The 18,679-nt window shown below is 54.8% G+C and overlaps 2 protein-coding genes across 2 annotated transcripts in view; one reads left to right on the forward strand and one right to left on the reverse strand.

Moving 5' to 3' along the window:
- Positions 1-2,192, reverse strand: part of prr13 (proline rich 13) — a 25,868-nt gene extending 23,676 nt beyond the window's left edge. Inside the window, exon 1 of the mRNA XM_041182459.1 lies at positions 1,372-2,192. The gene's annotated coding sequence lies outside the window, so the exon portion shown is untranslated. The remainder of the gene's footprint in view (positions 1-1,371) is intronic.
- Positions 2,193-11,531: 9,339 nt separating this feature from the next.
- The window catches only part of LOC121275075 (disco-interacting protein 2 homolog B-like), a 97,922-nt gene continuing 90,774 nt past the window's right edge, over positions 11,532-18,679 (forward strand). Inside the window, exons 1-3 of the mRNA XM_041182479.1 lie at positions 11,532-11,715; positions 15,399-15,451; positions 17,963-18,189. Coding sequence (XP_041038413.1) covers positions 11,591-11,715; positions 15,399-15,451; positions 17,963-18,189 — 405 coding nt within the window. The 5' untranslated portion in view covers positions 11,532-11,590. The remainder of the gene's footprint in view (positions 11,716-15,398; positions 15,452-17,962; positions 18,190-18,679) is intronic.

Raw genomic sequence — 18,679 nt, forward strand, 5'->3', positions numbered from 1 at the left:
CTCCTCTCTACCCTCCCTCTCCTCTCTACCCTCCCCCTCCTCTCTACCCTCCTCTCTACCCTCCCCCTCCTCTCTACCCTCCCCCTCCCTCTCTACCCTCCCTCTCTACCCTCCCTCTCCCCCCTCCTCTCTACCCCCCCTCCTCTCTACCCTCCCTCTCCCCCTCCTCTCTACCCTCCCCCTCCTCTCTACCCTCCTCTCTACCCTCCCCCTCCTCTCTACCCTCCCTCTCCCCCTCCTCTCTACCCTCCTCTCTACCCTCCCCCTCCTCTCTACCCTCCTCTCTACCCTCCCCCTCCTCTCTACCCTCCCTCTCCCCCTCCTCTCTACCCTCCCCCTCCTCTCTACCCTCCTCTCTACCCTCCCCCTCCTCTCTACCCTCCCCCCTCCTCTCTACCCTCCCCCTCCTCTCTACCCTCCTCTCTACCCTCCCTCTCCCCCTCCTCTCTACCCTCCCCCTCCTCTCTACCCTCCCCCACCTCTCTACCCTCCCCCTCCCTCTCTACCCTCCCTCTCTACCCTCCCTCTCCCCCCTCCTCTCTACCCCCCCTCCTCTCTACCCTCCCTCTCCCCCTCCTCTCTACCCTCCCCCTCCTCTCTACCCTCCTCTCTACCCTCCCCCTCCTCTCTACCCTCCCTCTCCCCCTCCTCTCTACCCTCCTCTCTACCCTCCCCCTCCTCTCTACCCTCCTCTCTACCCTCCCCCTCCTCTCTACCCTCCCTCTCCCCCTCCTCTCTACCCTCCCCCTCCTCTCTACCCTCCTCTCTACCCTCCCCCTCCTCTCTACCCTCCCCCTCCTCTCTACCCTCCCCCTCCTCTCTACCCTCCTCTCTACCCTCCCCCTCCTCTCTACCCTCCTCTCTACCCTCCCTCTCCTCTCTACCCTCCCTCTCCTCTCTACCCTCCTCTCTACCCTCCCCCTCCTCTCTACCCTCCTCTCTACCCTCCCTCTCCTCTCTACCCTCCCCCTCCTCTCTACCCTCCTCTCTACCCTCCCTCTCTACCCTCCTCTCTACCCTCCCCCTCCTCTCTACCCTCCTCTCTACCCTCCCCCTCCTCTCTACCCTCCTCTCTACCCTCCCTCTCCTCTCTACCCTCCCTCTCCTCTCTACCCTCCTCTCTACCCTCCCCCTCCTCTCTACCCTCCTCTCTACCCTCCCCCTCCTCTCTACCCTCCTCTCTACCCTCCCCCTCCTCTCTACCCTCCTCTCTACCCTCCCCCTCCTCCCCCTCCCCTCCTCCCTCTCTGCCCCCCCTCCTCCCCCTCCTCCCCCTCCCCTCTCTCTCCCCCCCTCCCGACTCACAGCCAGCAGTCTAGCTGTTGTCTAGCCCGAGTCGCAAACCCCGGGCCGCGGTGCGGACGGACTTACCGCCTGGGTCCGGATAGAGGGAGGGTCCGGAGTCCGGAGTCAGGCCAGAGGGTCAGAACCACAGAGGCTGGAGTCCGGAGTCAGGCCAGAGGGTCAGAACCACAGAAGCTGGAGTCCGGAGTCAGGCCAGAGGGTCAGAACCACAGAGGCTGGAGTCCGGAGTCAGGCCAGAGGGTCAGAACCGCAGAGGCTGGAGTCCGGAGTCAGGCCAGAGGGTCAGAACCGCAGAGGCTGGAGTCCGGAGTGAGGCCAGAGGGTCAGAACCACAGAGGCTGGAGTCCGGAGTCAGGCCAGAGGGTCAGAACCACAGAGGCTGGAGTCCGGAGTCAGGCCAGAGGGTCAGAACCACAGAGGCTGGAGTCCGGAGTCAGGCCAGAGGGTCAGAACCACAGAGGCTGGAGTCCGGAGTGAGGCCAGAGGGTCAGAACCACAGAGGCTGGAGTCCGGAGTCAGGCCAGAGGGTCAGAACCACAGAGGCTGGAGTCCGGAGTGAGCCAGAGGGTCAGAACCACAGAGGCTGGAGTCCGGAGTGAGCCAGAGGGTCAGAACTACAGAGGCTGGAGTCCGGAGTGAGCCAGAGGGTCAGAACTACAGAGGCTGGAGTCCGGAGTGAGCCAGAGGGTCAGAACTACAGAGGCTGGAGTCCGGAGTGAGCCAGAGGGTCAGAACCACAGAAGCTGCGACAGGACTGGATTTGCTGATTCACCAGAGCGTCTCAGGGCGGAGTCCAGAGAGTGTGTGTGTGGGGAAAGAATGAGAGGCTCGGTCACAGGAAAATGCGGAAGAATCTTCCAGCAAACACACAACAGCCCTCCCACAGGGTAAAGTACAGACCACAGGGTAAACACAGAGCTCAGGGTAAACACAGGGTAAACACAGAGCTCAGGGTAAACACAGGGTAAACACAGAGCTCAGGGTAAACACAGGGTAAACACAGAGCTCAGGGTAAACACAGGGTAAACACAGAGCTCAGGGTAAACACAGGGTAAACACAGAGCTCAGGGTAAACACAGGGTAAACACAGAGCTCAGGGTAAACACAGGGTAAACACAGAGCTCAGGATAAACACAGGGTAAACACAGAGCTCAGGGTAAACACAGGGTAAACACAGAGCTCAGGATAAACACAGGGTAAACACAGGATAAACACAGGGTAAACACAGAGCTCAGGGTAAACACAGGGTAAACACAGAGCTCAGGGTAAACACAGGGTAAACACAGAGCTCAGGATAAACACAGGGTAAACACAGAGCTCAGGGTAAACAGGGTAAACACAGAGTAAACACAGAGCTCAGGATAAACACAGGGTAAACACAGAGCTCAGGATAAACACAGGGTAAACACAGAGCTCAGGGTAAACACAGGGTAAACACAGAGCTCAGGATAAACACAGGGTAAACACAGAGCTCAGAATAAACATAGGGTAAACACAGAGCTCAGGATAAACACAGGGTAAACACAGAGCTCAGGGTAAACAGGGTAAACACAGAGTAAACACAGAGCTCAGGATAAACACAGGGTAAACACAGAGCTCAGGATAAACACAGGGTAAACACAGAGCTCAGGGTAAACACAGAGCTCAGGGTAAACACAGAGCTCAGGGTAAACACAGGGTAAACACAGAGCTCAGGGTAAACACAGAGCTTAGGGTAAACACAGGGTAAACACAAGGTAAACACAGGGTCAACACAGAGCTCAGGATAAACACGGGGTAAACACAGAGCTCAGGGTAAACACAGGGTAAACACAGAGCTCAGGATAAACACAGGGTAAACACAGAGCTCAGGATAAACACAGGGTAAACACAGAGCTTAGGGTAAACACAGAGCTCAGGGTAAACACAGGGTAAACACAGAGCTCAGGATAAACACAGGGTAAACACAGAGCTCAGGGTAAACACAGGGTAAACACAGAGCTCAGGGTAAACACAGGGTAAACACAGAGCTCAGGATAAACACAGGGTAAACACAGGATAAACACAGGGTAAACACAGAGCTCAGGGTAAACACAGGGTAAACACAGAGCTCAGGGTAAACACAGGGTAAACACAGAGCTCAGGATAAACACAGGGTAAACACAGAGCTCAGGGTAAACAGGGTAAACACAGAGTAAACACAGAGCTCAGGATAAACACAGGGTAAACACAGAGCTCAGGATAAACACAGGGTAAACACAGAGCTCAGGGTAAACACAGGGTAAACACAGAGCTCAGGATAAACACAGGGTAAACACAGAGCTCAGAATAAACATAGGGTAAACACAGAGCTCAGGATAAACACAGGGTAAACACAGAGCTCAGGGTAAACAGGGTAAACACAGAGTAAACACAGAGCTCAGGATAAACACAGGGTAAACACAGAGCTCAGGATAAACACAGGGTAAACACAGAGCTCAGGGTAAACACAGAGCTCAGGGTAAACACAGAGCTCAGGGTAAACACAGGGTAAACACAGAGCTCAGGGTAAACACAGAGCTTAGGGTAAACACAGGGTAAACACAAGGTAAACACAGGGTCAACACAGAGCTCAGGATAAACACGGGGTAAACACAGAGCTCAGGGTAAACACAGGGTAAACACAGAGCTCAGGATAAACACAGGGTAAACACAGAGCTCAGGATAAACACAGGGTAAACACAGAGCTTAGGGTAAACACAGAGCTCAGGGTAAACACAGGGTAAACACAGAGCTCAGGATAAACACAGGGTAAACACAGAGCTCAGGGTAAACACAGGGTAAAGTACAGAGCTCAGGATAAAGTTATACTCCTCTGGATAAAGTTATACCCCACATGGTAAAGATATACCCCTCAGAGTAAATTTATATCCCAGAGGATGAAGTTATACCCCTCAGGGTAAAGTTACCCCTCAGGATAAAGCATACCTTACAGGGTAAAGTTACACCCCTCAGGGTACAGTTATACCTCACAGGGTAAAGATATACCCCTCAGGATGAAGTTATACCCCTCAGGGTAAAGTTATACCCCTCAGGATAAAGTTATACCTCACAGGGTAAAGACATACCCCTCAGGGTGAAGTTATACCCCTCAGGGTAAAGTTATACCTCACAGGGTAAAGATATACCCCTCAGGGTGAAGTTATACCCCTCAGGGTAAAGTTATACCCCTCAGGGTAAAGTTATACCTCACAGGGTAAAGATATACCCCTCAGGGTAAAGTTATACCCCTCAGGATAAAGTTATACCTCACAGGGTAAAGTATACATCACAGGGTAAAGATATACCCCTCAGGGTAAAGTTATACCTCACAGGGTAAAGATATCCCCCTCAGGGTAAAGTATACATCACAGGGCAAAGTTATACCTCTCGGGGTAAAGTTATACCCCTCAGGGTAAAATTATACCTCACAGGGTAAAAATATACCCCTCACAGGGTAAAGATATACCCCTCAGGGTAAAGTTATACCCCTCAGGATAAAGTATACATCACAGGGTAAAGATATACCCCTCAGGATAAAGTTATACCTCACAGGATAAAGTTATACCTCACAGAATAAAGTATACATCACAGGGTAAAGATATACCCCTCAGGGTAAAGTTATACCCCTCAGGATAAAGTATACATCACAGGGTAAAGATATACCCCTCAGGGTAAAGTTATACCCCTCAGGATAAAGTTATACCTCACTGGGTAAAGATATACCCCTCATGGTAAAGTTATACCTCGCAGGGTCAAGGTATACCCCTCAGGGTAAAGATACACCCCACAGCGTAAAGATATACCCCTCAGGATAAAGTTATACATCATAGAGTAAAGTTATACCCCACAGGGTAAAGTTATACCCCTCAGGATAAAGTATACATCACAGGGCAAAGTTATACCCCTCAAGGTAAAGTTATACCCATCAGGGTAAAGTTATACCTCACAGGGTAAAGATATACCCCTCAGGGTAAAGTTACACCTCACAGGGTGTATTTATACCCCTCAGAGTAAATTATCCATCACAGGGCAAAGTTTTACCCCTCAGGGTAAAAATATACCCCTCAGGGCAAAGTTATACCCCACACCAGAACACAGTAAGTGGCACACAGTTGGAGGGTCAGTGCTGTGGGATTGCCACGCTGTCGGAGGGTCAGCAATGAGGGAGCGCCGTGCTGTCAGAGGCTCAGTGCTGAGGGAGTGCCGTGCTGTGGGAGGGTCAGTGCTGAGGGAGCGCCGCACTGTGGGAGGGTCAGCGCTGAGGGAGTGCCGCACTGTGGGAGGGTCAGTGCTGAGGGAGAGCCGCACTGTCGGAGGGTCAGCGCTGAGGGAGAGCCGCGCTGTTGGAGGGTCAGTGCTGAGGGAGAGCCGCACTGTCGGAGGGTCAGTGCTGAGGGAGAGCCGCACTGTCGGAGGGTCAGCGCTGAGGGAGCGCCGCACTGTCGAAGGGTCAGTGCTGAGGGAGAGCCGCACTGTCGGAGGGTCAGTGCTAAGGGAGAGCCGCACTGTTGGAGGGTCAGTGCTGAGGTATCTCTGCAGTGTTGGAGATGCCCCCTTTCGAACGAGAGGTTACACCGAGGCTCCACCTGAGGTGGGTGAGTGAGGGCTCACGACTGCTGTCGGAAGAAGAGCAGGGGGGATTCACCCTCTGTTTACATCCCTGAAACAGGCTCCTTTTCGTGGGATCTTGCTGTGCTGAAATTGGCCACCGCGTTTCCCTCATTACATCAGCGATGGTGCTCTTGAGGAAGATACCATAAAGCGCCTTGGGGACCTGGGAACGAATCAGTCGGACGCGCAATTGTTGAATCATTACTTCCCGACTCCAGAAGATCCAAACCCACCACCTCTACCATCTAGAAGGACGAGGGCAGCAGACACATGGGGAACACCACCACCTGCAAGTTCCCCTCCCGAGACACTCACCATCCCGACTTGGGAATATATCAGCCATTCCTTCACTGTCGCCGGGTCAAAATCCTGGAACTCCCTCCCTAACAGCGCCGTGGGTGTACCTACACCACACGGGACAAAATCCTGGAACTCCCTCCCTAACAGCGCCGTGGGTGTACCTACACCACACACGGGGACAAAATCCTGGAACTCCCTCCCTAACAGCGCCGTAGGTGTACCTACACCACACACGGGGACAAAATCCTGGAACTCCCTCCCTAACAGCGCCGTGGGTGTACCTACACCACACGGGACAAAATCCTGGAACTCCCTCCCTAACAGCGCCGTGGGTGTACCTACACCACACACAGGGACTGCAGCGGCTCAAGAAGGCGGCTCATCCACCCCCCCCCCCCACCCCCCACCCACCGTCTCAAGGGGGCAACTAGGGATGGGTACTAAATGCCAGGATCTAGCCCAGCGACAGCCACATCCCAGGAATGAAGTGAGCGAGAGGAAGGTTCCTCAAAGAGACGGAGATCAATTGCCCCAACCTCACCTTCCCCTGCCCCCGCCCCCCACCCCCACACCGACCTTCTTCAGGCCAAAGACATCAACGTCAACTCTGTTCCATCTCTCCGCCCGCCTGACCCCCCTCAATAAGATGGTGTCCGATCTGTTTGCGTTTCGAGTTCCACGTTCCCCCCTCCCCGATAACCTTCGACCCCACCCCCCCCCCCGCCTGACCAGAATCTAGCTCCCTCCCCCTTAAAAATACACAGTGACCTCTCCACCCCCCCGCACCCCCCATCTCCCCGCCCCGCACCGCCACCGCCTTCGGAGGCAGAGAGTTCCAGAGTCCGAGAGAAAAAATATTCCTCCTCGTCTCTGACCTAAAAGGTGACCACCCCCCTAATTTTAAAACAGTGACCCCCCAACCCCACCCCCACCCTCCCCCCCACCCCCCCACCCTCGTTCTGGTCTCGCCTACAAGAGGAAAGGTCCTTTCCCATGTCCACCTTGTCCAGTCCGTTCAGGGTCTTGTAAACTTCAATCCACCGCCCCCCTCCCTCCACCGCCCCCCACAACCCCCCCCACCGCCCTCCCCAACACCACCACCCTCGCTCTTCTAAACTCCAGTGGGAACAAGCCCGGTCTGTCCGGCCTTTCCTCGTAAGACAAGCCTTCTCATCCCGGGTATCGATCGAGTCCACCTCCTCTGAACCGCCCCCCACCCCCTCCAACCCATTGACATCCTTCCTTAAACAAGGAGACGGGAACTGCCCACAGTATTCGAGGTGGGGTCTCACCAACGCCCAGTATAACTGAAGCACAACATCCTCCCTCTGATGTTCAACCTCTCTGGTAATGGAGGATAACATTCCAACTAAGGGGAGGCATTGTCGGAGCGGCACTGTCACTGGGCTGGTAAACCCAGAGACCCAGGCTGATGCTCTGGACACACGGAGATCTCCCTCCACTGCTGCCCTTCGTCCGACAGTGACCCCGCGGCCTCACTCACCAACCCCCCACCCCACCTCAGCTGGAGCCTCGGTGTATCGTCTCGTTCAAAAGGGGGCATGCTTGCCCCTCCAAGGGGGCAAAAAAATTTTTAAGTAAAATTTGGAATCGAAGGGGAATCTCGGCCAAGGTGACCGTCATGGTTTGTGGACCTCGAAGCTGTTGTCGATTGTGCTAAAAACCCATGGTGATCCCCTTGGTTGGGGGGGGGGGGGGGGCACTGTTGATCGTCGGCCTAGCGGTATTGTTGCTGGCCAGCACCCCAGTGTACCCGGGTTCGAATCCCATCGCCGCAGATACTCAGCAAAATTCGAATCCAATAAAACCTGGAATTAAAAGCCTGGCAATGACCATCGCTGTTAAAAACCCATCTGGTTAACTCTTGTCCCTTTTGGGGAAGGAAATCCTTACTCGGCCTGGCCTATCTGTGACTCCAGGCAGCGATGTGGTTGACTCTTGAATGACCCAGCCAGCAACGCCCCACATCCCATGAACGAATTTAAAAAAAAAAACCCTCGAAACTTGCCTTAAGAGTGGGTGCAACTCAACTTGGGTGTAACTCAACTTGGGTGTAACTCAACTTGGGTGCAACTCAACTTGGGTGTAAATCAACTTGGTTGCAACTCAACTTGGGTGTAACTCAACTTGGGTGTAAATCAACTTGGGTGCAACTCAACTTAGGTGTAACTCAACTTGGGTGCAACTCAACTTGGGTGCAACTCAACTGGGGTGTAACTCAACTTGGATGTAACTCAACTTGGATGCAACTCAACTTGGGTGCAACTCAACTTGGGTGCAACTCAACTTGGGTGTAACTCAACTTGGATACAACTCAACTTGGGTGTAACTCAACTTGGGTGCAACTCAACTTGGGTGCAACTCAACTTGGGTGCAACTCAACTTGGGTGTAACTCAACTTGGGTGCAACTCAACTTGGATGCAACTCAACTTGGGTGCAACTCAACTTGGGTTATCCAACAAGGGGCAGTTGAGTAGAACGGGGTGAAAATTCTTAGAGGGGTCAACGATGTAGATACCCAGAGGCTCCATTCCCCCACCCCCCTCCCCGCCCAACATTGACGCAGGTCACAAGGGTCCTTGGGATCCGCTCTGGGGATGGACACAGGCCAGCGGGGTGAGTGGGACCGATTTCACGGGATTGACACTAGCCTATCAGCTCATTGGGATTAACCTTTGGTGTTTACACAGGTTGTGGGGGCAAGTCCAGAACGGGGGGGGGGGGGGGGGGGAGGGGAGGGGTCATGGAGTATTTTTAAGGGGGAGGGAGCTAGATTCTGGTCAGGCGGTGGTGGGGGGGGGGGCGGGGGGGGGGGGGTGGGGGTGGGTGTCGAAGGGTTATCGGGGGCTGGGTGGGGAAGTAGGTGGGAATGTGGAACTCGAAACACAAACAGGTCAGCCATGGTCTCGTTGAACAGCAGAGCAGGCTCAAGGGGCCGAGTGGCCTAGTCCCTACTCCCTGCTCCTGTACCCCATGTTCACATCATGTCATTGGGATTAATTTTAGGGGATTGAAGTTGGCCGATGGGGTCATTGGGGATTGATACAGGTCAACGGGGTCATTGAAAGCACCTCACCCTTCAGGCCCTGATGGGAAGCCCTACATCTGCACCCGGAAAACTCAGGCAGCACAGTAAATAAGCAATAGCCCAGCAATATCCCGGACTCTGCGGGAATTTGTGCGGGGACATTGGGATTTATCCTGGGAATGACATGGGATCATTGGGATTAATTCTGAGATGGCTCTTATGGGGATTGATATGGGGCCATTGGGATTCATCCTGGGATGGCTTTTAGGAGGATTAATATGGGATAATTGGGATTCATCCTGAGGATTGATATGAGACCATTGGGATTCATTCTGGGGAACTGATATGGGATCATTGGGACTAATTCATGGGGAATTGATTTGGGATCAATGGAATTAATTCTGGGGAATTGATATGGGATCCATTGGGATGATCCCTGGGGAATTGATTTGGGATCCATTGGGATGATTCCCGGAAAAGTGATTTGGGATCCATTGGGATGATCCCTGGGGAATTGATTTGGGATCCATTGGGATGATTCCCGGAGAAATGATTTGGGATCCATTGGGATGATCCCTGGGGAATTGATTTGGGATCCAGTGGGATGATTCCTGGAGAATTGATTTGGGATCCAGTCAGATGATTCTTGGAGATTGATTTGGGATCCATTGGGATGATTCCCAGATGATTAATTGGGGATCCACTGAGATGATTCCTGGAGATTGATTTGGGATCCACTGGGATGTTTCTCGGAGGATTAATTTGGTATCCACTGAGGTGATTCCTGGTGATTGATTTGGGATCCACTGGGATGATTCCTGGCGATTGATTTGGGATCCACTAAGATTATTCCTGGCGATTGATTTAGGATCCACTGGGATGATTCCTGGAGATTGATTTGGGATCAACTGGGATGATTCCTGGAGATTGATTTGGGATCCAGTCAGATGATTCCCGGAAATTGATTTGGGGTCCAGTCAGATGATTCCTTGAAATTGATTTGGGATCCAGTCAGATGATGCCTGGATATTGATTTAGGATCCACTGAGATAATTCCCGGAGGATTAATTTGGGATCAACTGAGATGATTCCTGGAGATTGATTTGGGATCCAGTCTGATGACTCGTGGAGATCAATTTTGGACCCACTGGGATGATTCCCGGAGGCTTAATCTGAGATCCAGTCAGACGATTCCTTGAGATTGATTTGGGATCCAGTCAGGTGATTCCCGGAAATTGATTTGGGATCCAGTCGGATGATTCCCGGGGATCAATTTGGGATCCACTGGGATGATTCCCGGAGGATCAATTTGGGATCCACTGGGATGATTCCCGGAGGATTAATTTGGGATCCACTGGGATGATTCCCGGGGGATTAATTTGGGATCCACTGGGACGATTCCTTGAGATTGATTTGGGATCCAGTCAGATGATTCATGGAGATCAATTTGGGATCCACTGAGATGATTCCTGGAAGGAGGGGCTCCCGGCTCGATGGAAGGTCGCACTCGGTGATCGACTTGTCCGGCCTGAGTGGAGGGGCGGAGGACCGGGGGGAAGGGGGGGCGGTGACGCGCGCGCGAAGGGGCGGAGCGGATAGTGGGCGGGGAAGGTGTGTGGGCGGGGCGCGATGAGTGACGGGGGCGAGGTGCGCAGGAAAGGGGGGCGGGGTCAGATGAGGTGGTGCCGAGACCCGCGTGAAGTGGGGGCGGGGGGCGTGGCGCGGTGGCGGTGGGGGCGTACCGCGGAACCAACATGGGGGCGGGGCTGGTGAGGGGGGGGTGGGGCGATAGGAGTGGGCGGGGCAGGCCCGCGCTGTGGGCTGGGGGTGGGGGGGGGGGGGGGGGAGAGGGACCGAGTAGGAGAAGGGCGGGGCCCGGATGGGTGGTGACTCAACGCCAGCGTGTGGGCGGGGCCAGTGAGGGGGAGGGGCGCGCGGGGAGGTGGGCGGGGTCCTGGGATGTTGGGGCGGGGTCTGGGGTGGTGGTGACGACGGCCGCGTCAAAGGGGGGGGGGCGGGGCCTGCGGGGAGGCGGGGCTACTGAGGGGCGGGGCGCTGGGAGCAGGGCGGGGCGCAGGATGGTGGGGCGGGGTCAGGGGTGGTGGTGACGAGAGCCGCGTCAAGGGGGGGCGTGGCGCGGTGGCGTCGGAGCCTGCGAGGAGGCGGGGCTACTGAGGGGCGCGGCCCAGGGGAAAGGGGCGGGCCCTGGGCGGGGCAGCCAATGGGAAGGGAGGGCGGAAGCAGGTAGACGAGCCAATGGGCGGCCCGGATCCGGCCGCCATCTTGGGCTGCCGCGGAGAGTCCCGGCGGCAGGAGCGGGCGAGATGTTGACCCGGCTTTCGGCTGCTCTCCAGCGGCTCCTCTCACCGCCCAGGCCCGAGGCCCCAGGGCCGGAGGCCTCAGGAGGAGCCGGCGATTCCCGGGCCGCCAGGAAGCGGGGCCGCAGCAGGTAAAAGAGGGAGTCCTGGCCGGGAGAGGCCTTAAATCGGCCGTAATTCAGTAACATGGGGCAAAACATCCCGTCCACATGGGCAGAAATCAGTAATATAGGGTCAGAAACCCGTCCACATGGGCAGAAATCAGTAATATAGGGTCAGAAACCCGTCCACATGGGCAGAAATCAGTAATATAGGGTCAGAAACCCGTCCACATGGGCAGAAATCAGTAATATAGGGTCAGAAACCCGTCCACATGGGCTAAAATCAGTCATATAGGGTCAGAAACCCGTCCACATGGGCAGAAATCAGTAATATAGGGTCAGAAACCCGTCCACATGGCAGAAATCAGTAATATAGGGTCAGAAACCCGTCCACATGGGCAGAAATCAGTAATATAGGGTCAGAAACCCGTCCACATGGGCAGAAATCAGTAATATAGGGTCAGAAACCCGTCCACATGGGCAGAAATCAGTAATATAGGGTCAGAAACCCGTCCACATGGGCAGAAATCAGTAATATAGGGTCAGAAACCCGTCCACATGGGCAGAAATCAGTAATATAGGGTCAGAAACCCGTCCACATGGCAGAAATCAGTAATATAGGGTCAGAAACCCGTCCACATGGGCAGAAATCAGTAATATAGGGTCAGAAACCCGTCCACATGGGCAGAAATCAGTAATATAGGGTCAGAAACCCGTCCACATGGGCAGAAATCAGTAATATAGGGTCAGAAACCCGTCCACATGGGCAGAAATCAGTAATATAGGGTCAGAAACCCGTCCACATGGGCAGAAATCAGTAATATAGGGTCAGAAACCCGTCCACATGGGCAGAAATCAGTAATATAGGGTCAGAAACCCGTCCACATGGGCAGAAATCAGTAATATAGGGTCAGAAACCCGTCCACATGGGCAGAAATCAGTAATATAGGGTCAGAAACCCGTCCACATGGGCAGAAATCAGTAATATAGGGTCAGAAACCCGTCCACATGGGCTAAAATCAGTCATATAGGGTCAGAAACCCGTCCACATGGGCAGAAATCAGTAATATAGGGTCAGAAACCCGTCCACATGGGCAGAAATCAGTAATATAGGGTCAGAAACCCGTCCACATGGGCAAAAATCAGTCATATAGGGTCAGAAACCCGTCCACATGGGCAAAAATCAGTCATATAGGGTCAGAAACCCGTCCACATGGGCAAAAATCAGTCATATAGGGTCAGAAACCCGTCCACATGGGCAAAAATCAGTAATATAGGGTCAGAAACCCGTCCACATGGGCAAAAATCAGTAATATAGGGTCAGAAACCCGTCCACATGGGCAGAAATCAGTAATATAGGGTCAGAAACCCGTCCACATGGGCAGAAATCAGTAATATAGGGTCAGAAACCCGTCCACATGGGCAGAAATCAGTAATATAGGGTCAGAAACCCGTCCACATGGGCAAACATCAGTAATATAGGGTCAGAAACCCGTCCACATGGGCAGAAATCGGTAATATAGGGTCAGAAACCCGTCCACATGGGCAGAAATCAGTAATATAGGGTCAGAAACCCGTCCACATGGGCAAAAATCAGTAATATAGGGTCAGAAACCCATCCACATGGGCAAAAATCAGTAATATAGGGTCAGAAACTCATCCAAATGGGCAAAAATCAGTAATATAGGGTCAGAAACCCGTCCACATGGGCAAAAATCAGTAATATAGGGTCAGAAACCCATCCAAATGGGCAAAAATCAGTAATATAGGGTCAGAAACTCATCCAAATGGGCAAAAATCAGTAATATAGGGTCAGAAACTCATCCAAATGGGCAAAAATCAGTAATATAGGGTCAGAAACCCGTCCACATGGGCAAAAATCAGTAATATAGGGTCAGAAACCCGTCCACATGGGCAAAAATCAGTAATATAGGGTCAGAAACCTGTCCACATGGGCAAAATCAGTAATATAGGGTCAGAAACCCGTCCACATGGGCAAAAATCAGTAATATAGGGTCAGAAACCCATCCACATGGGCAAAAATCAGTAATATAGGGTCAGAAACTCATCCAAATGGGCAAAAATCAGTAATATAGGGTCAGAAACTCATCCAAATTGGCAAAAATCAGTAATATAGGGTCAGAAACCCATCCACATGGGCAGAAATCAGTAATATAGGGTCAGAAACTCATCCAAATGGGCAAAAATCAGTAATATAGGGTCAGAAACCCGTCCAAATGGGCAAAAATCAGTAATATAGGGTCAGAAACTCATCCAAATTGGCAAAAATCAGTAATATAGGGTCAGAAACCCATCCACATGGGCAGAAATCAGTAATATAGGGTCAGAAACTCATCCAAATGGGCAAACATCAGTAATATAGGGTCAGAAACCCGTCCAAATGGGCAAAAATCAGTAATATAGGGTCAGAAACTCATCCAAATGGGCAAAAATCAGTAATACAGGGTCAGAAACCCATCCACATGGGCAAAAATCAGTAATATAGGGTCAGAAACCCATCCACATGGGCAAAAATCGGTAATATAGGGTCAGAAACCCGTCCACATGGGCAAAATCAGAAACCCGTCCAAATGGGCAAAAATCAGTAATATAGGGTCAGAAACTCATCCAAGTGGGGAAAAATCAGTAATATAGGGTCAGACACTCATCCAAATGGGTAAAAATCAGTAATATAGGTTCAGAAACCCATCCAAATGGGCAAAAATCAGTAATATAGGGTCAGAAACTCATCCAAATGGGCAAAAATCAGTAATATAGGGTCAGAAACCCATCCGAATGGACAAAAATCAGTAATATAGGGTCAGAAACTCATCCAAATTGGCAAAAATCAGTAATATAGGGTCAGACACTCATCCGAATGGGCAAAAATCAGTAACTTAGGGTCAGAAACCTGTCCGAATGGGCAAAAATCAGTAATATAGGGTCAGATACTCATCCAAATGGGCAAAAATCAGTAATATAGGGTCAGACACTCATCCGAATGGGCAAAAATCAGTAACTTAGGGTCAGAAACCTGTCCGAATGGGTAAATATCAGTAACTTAGGGTCAGAAACCCGTCCAAATGGACAAAAATCAGTAATATAGGGTCAGAAACTCATCCAAATGGGCAAAATTCAGTAATATAGGGTGAGAAACTCATCAAAATGGACAAAAAAAATCAGTAATATAGGGTCAGAAACCCATCAAAATGGACAGAAATCAGTAATATAGGGTCAGAAACTCATCAAAATGGACAAAAATCAGTAATAAAGGGTAATAATTCATCAATATTGGGTAATTCATCAATATAGACTAATAATCCTTCAACGTAGGGCAGGAGTTCATTAATAACTCATCAAGATAGGCCGACGACCCACCAATAAAAGCGGTTTCTAACTGGCCGTGTTTGATGGAGGGTCAATCGGTCATGGTTAAACAGCCATAATCGGAGGTCCGACGTTCATGATGGTCGATCACCCACCGATCGTTGGGAATAGTGAAAGTCAATAAATGACAAATGTTCAATAATTGCCCAGCACTGAATAGACGTCAACGATGAAGGTCAGGTCTGAGTGTTAATAGGTATCCATTGGGCTTGGATATGATAATAACAGGAACGGCTAAGCCATTAAGAATTTGTCAGCACTGTACAGCACTGATGTATTATCGGAAAGGAGTGTAAGCAATTGAATTAAAATGCCTCTTCTCTCAGTCCACAGGACATCGAAGAACAAGATGATAAACAGTGGAAGAGATTTAAAATGGGTACGATTCTCGCCAAAGAACCTGTGCAAAGCTGTGTTTGCCCTCTGGCCGGTCTATGTCACCCAAACCCTCCCCCCCCCACCCGAGGGTTGGAACGACGGATGGAGCTACTGTTGCATAACCATCCCCAGCGAGTTGGTAGGAGGAGCCTCTGCCTGGTCTGCCGGTCGCTGTTGTTTCGTGTCCGAGCTGGTCGAGCTACTTGGCTCCCTCTCCCCACTTTCCCCCTCCCCCGCAGGGAGCGGGGAGACTGCGGGACTCGCTCCCACGGGGGAGAAGGCGGGACTCGCTCCCACGGGGGAGAATGTAGGACTCGCTCCCGCGGGGAGTGGGGAGAAGGTGGGACTGGCTCCCGCGGGGGAGAAGGTGGGACTCGCTCCCACGGGGAGAATGTGGGACTGGCTCCCGCGGGGGAATATGTGGGACTCGCTCCTGCGGGGAGAATGTGGGACTCGCTCCCGCGGGGGGAGAATGTGGGACTCGCTCCCGCGGGGAGAATGTGGGACTCGCTCCCGCGGGGAGAATGTGGGACTCGCTCCCGCGGGGAGAATGTGGGACTCGCTCCCGCGGGGAGAATGTGGGACTCGCTCCCGCGGGGAGAATGTGGGACTGGCTCCCGCGGGGAGAATGTGGGACTCGCTCCCGCGGGGAGAATGTGGGACTCGCTCCTACGGGGAGAATGTGGGACTGGCTCCCGCGGGGAGAATGTGGGACTCGCTCCCGCGGGGAGAATGTGGGACTCGCTCCCACGGGGAGCGGGGAGAATGTGGGACTGGCTCCCGCGGGGAGAATGTGGGACTCGCTCCCGCGGGGGGAGAATGTGAGACTCGCTCCCGCGGGGGGAGAATGTGGGACTCGCTCCCGCGGGGGGAATGTGGGACTCGCTCCCGCGGGGGGAATGTGGGACTCGCTCCCGCGGGGAGAATGTGGGACTCGCTCCCGCGGGGAGAATGTGGGACTCGCTCCCGCGGGGAGAATGTGGGACTCGCTCCCGCGGGGAGAATGTGGGACTCGCTCCCGCGGGGAGAATGTGGGACTGGCTCCCGCGGGGAGAATGTGGGACTGGCTCCCGCGGGGAGAATGTGGGACTCGCTCCTACGGGGAGAATGTGGGACTGGCTCCCGCGGGGAGAATGTGGGACTCGCTCCCGCGGGGAGAATGTGGGACTCGCTCCCGCGGGGAGAATGTGGGACTCGCTCCTACGGGGAGAATGTGGGACTGGCTGCCGCGGGGAGAATGTGGGACTCGCTCCCGCGGGGAGAATGTGGGACTCGCTCCCGCGGGGAGCGGGGATCTTGTGGGACTCTCTCCCACGGGGAGCGGGGAGAATGTGGGACTCACTCCCACGGGGAGCGGGGAGAATGTGGGACTCACTCCCATGGGCCGCGGGGAGAATGTGGGACTCGCTCCCGCGGGGAGAATGTGGGACTCGCTCCCGCGGGGAGAATGTGGGACTCGCTCCCGCGGGGAGTGGGGAGAATGTGGGACTGGCTCCCGCGGGGAGAATGTGGGACTCGCTCCCGCGGGGAGTGGGGGAGATTGTGGGACTCGCTCCCGTGGGGAGAATGTGGCACTCGCTCCCGCGGGGAGCGGGGAGAATGTGGGACTCGCTCCGGCGGGGGAGAATGTGGGACTCGCTCCCGCGGGGAGTGGGGGAGATTGTGGGACTCGCTCCCGTGGGGAGAATGTGGCACTCGCTCCCGCGGGGAGTGGGGGAGAATATGAGACTCGCTCCCGCGGGGAGTGGGGGAGATTGTGGGACTCGCTCCCGTGGGGAGAATGTGGCACTCGCTCCCGCGGGGAGTGGGGGAGAATGTGAGACTCGCTCCGGCGGGGGAGAATGTGGGACTCGTTCCCGCGGGGGGAGAATGTGGGACTCGCTCCCGCGGGGGGAGAATGTGGGACTCGCTCCCGCGGGGGGAGAATGTGGGACTCGCTCCCGCGGGGAGAATGTGGGACTCGCTCCCGCGGGGGGAGAATGTGGGACTCGCTCCCGCGGGGGGAGAATGTGGGACTCGCTCCGGCGGGGGGAGAATGTGGGACTCGCTCCCGCGGGGGGAGAATGTGGGACTCGCTCCCTCGGGGAGCGGTCGAGGGGAATAGCGTCGGCACGTTAAAGGGGGAAGCGGGATAAACACACGAAGGAGGGAGCAATGGCAGGATATGTGATGGTGGGGGTTGGGGGGTGGGGGGGTGGCGGGGGTGAGATGAACCGGGCGATGGGAGGAGGCTGGCACTGAGCAGATGGGCCGAATGGTCTGCTTCTGCTCTGTAAAATCGCCACGCAGACCAGAGCGGGGGGCGGGGGTGGGGGATCCACACTGTGCGTAAGCTGCCGGTGCAGAGCTCTGAAACCTCAACGCTTGACCCGGGTGTGGGCGTGGGTGCGGTTCGGTGCTGTCTAGGGGTGGTGGGGTTGGGGGTGGGGGGTGGGTTTTAACCTGGGCAGAGGGTCTGTGGTGTGCGTGCGAGCGAGCGGGGTGACGACCTGTGTTGTGGTGCCGTTTGCAGGTGACCTGGTGGACACGGTGAGGAACACGGCCGAGGGCGTCAGGCTGACCACCAGCAGCGTGCTGAGCTGGGTGCGGAGCCAGGGACCCTCGCTGGGCTCCGTGCTCTCGGCGGCGGCGGCGGCGGCGCCAGCCCCCCGGCGCTCTCCCGGCAGGCAGAGGCGAGCTGCACCACCCCCTCCTCCCCCTCCTCCTCCTCCTCCTCCCCCGGCCTCCTCTCGCAGCCAGGTCAGTGGGATCGCACACTGGGGGGGGGGTTTGGGGTGGGGGTTTAAGGGAGCGACTGGGGGGGGGTTTGGGGTGGGGGTTCAGGGAGTGACTGGGGGGGGTTTGGGGTGGGGGTTAAGGGAGCGACTGGGAGGGGGGGTTTGGGGTGGGGGTTAAGGGAGCGACTGGGAGGGGGGGTTTGGGGTGGGGGTTAAGGGAGCGACTGGGAGGGGGTTTGGGGTGGGGGTTAAGGGAGCGACTGGGAGGGGGGTTTGGGGTGGGGGTTAAGGGAGCGACTGGGAGGGGGGTTTGGGGTGGGGGTTAGGGGAGTGACTGGGAGGGGGTTTGGGGTGGGGGTTGAGGGAGCGACTGGGAGGGGGGGTTTGGGGTGGGGGTTAAGGGAGCGACTGGGAGGGGGGTTTGGGGTGGGGGTTAGGGAGCGACTGGGAGGGGGGTTTGGGGTGGGGGTTAAGGGAGCGACTGGGAGGGGGGTTTGGGGTGGGGGTTAGGG

The sequence above is a fragment of the Carcharodon carcharias genome (assembly GCF_017639515.1).
Source record: "Carcharodon carcharias isolate sCarCar2 chromosome X unlocalized genomic scaffold, sCarCar2.pri SUPER_X_unloc_1, whole genome shotgun sequence".
In the NCBI taxonomy this organism is placed as follows: Eukaryota; Metazoa; Chordata; class Chondrichthyes; order Lamniformes; family Lamnidae; genus Carcharodon; species Carcharodon carcharias.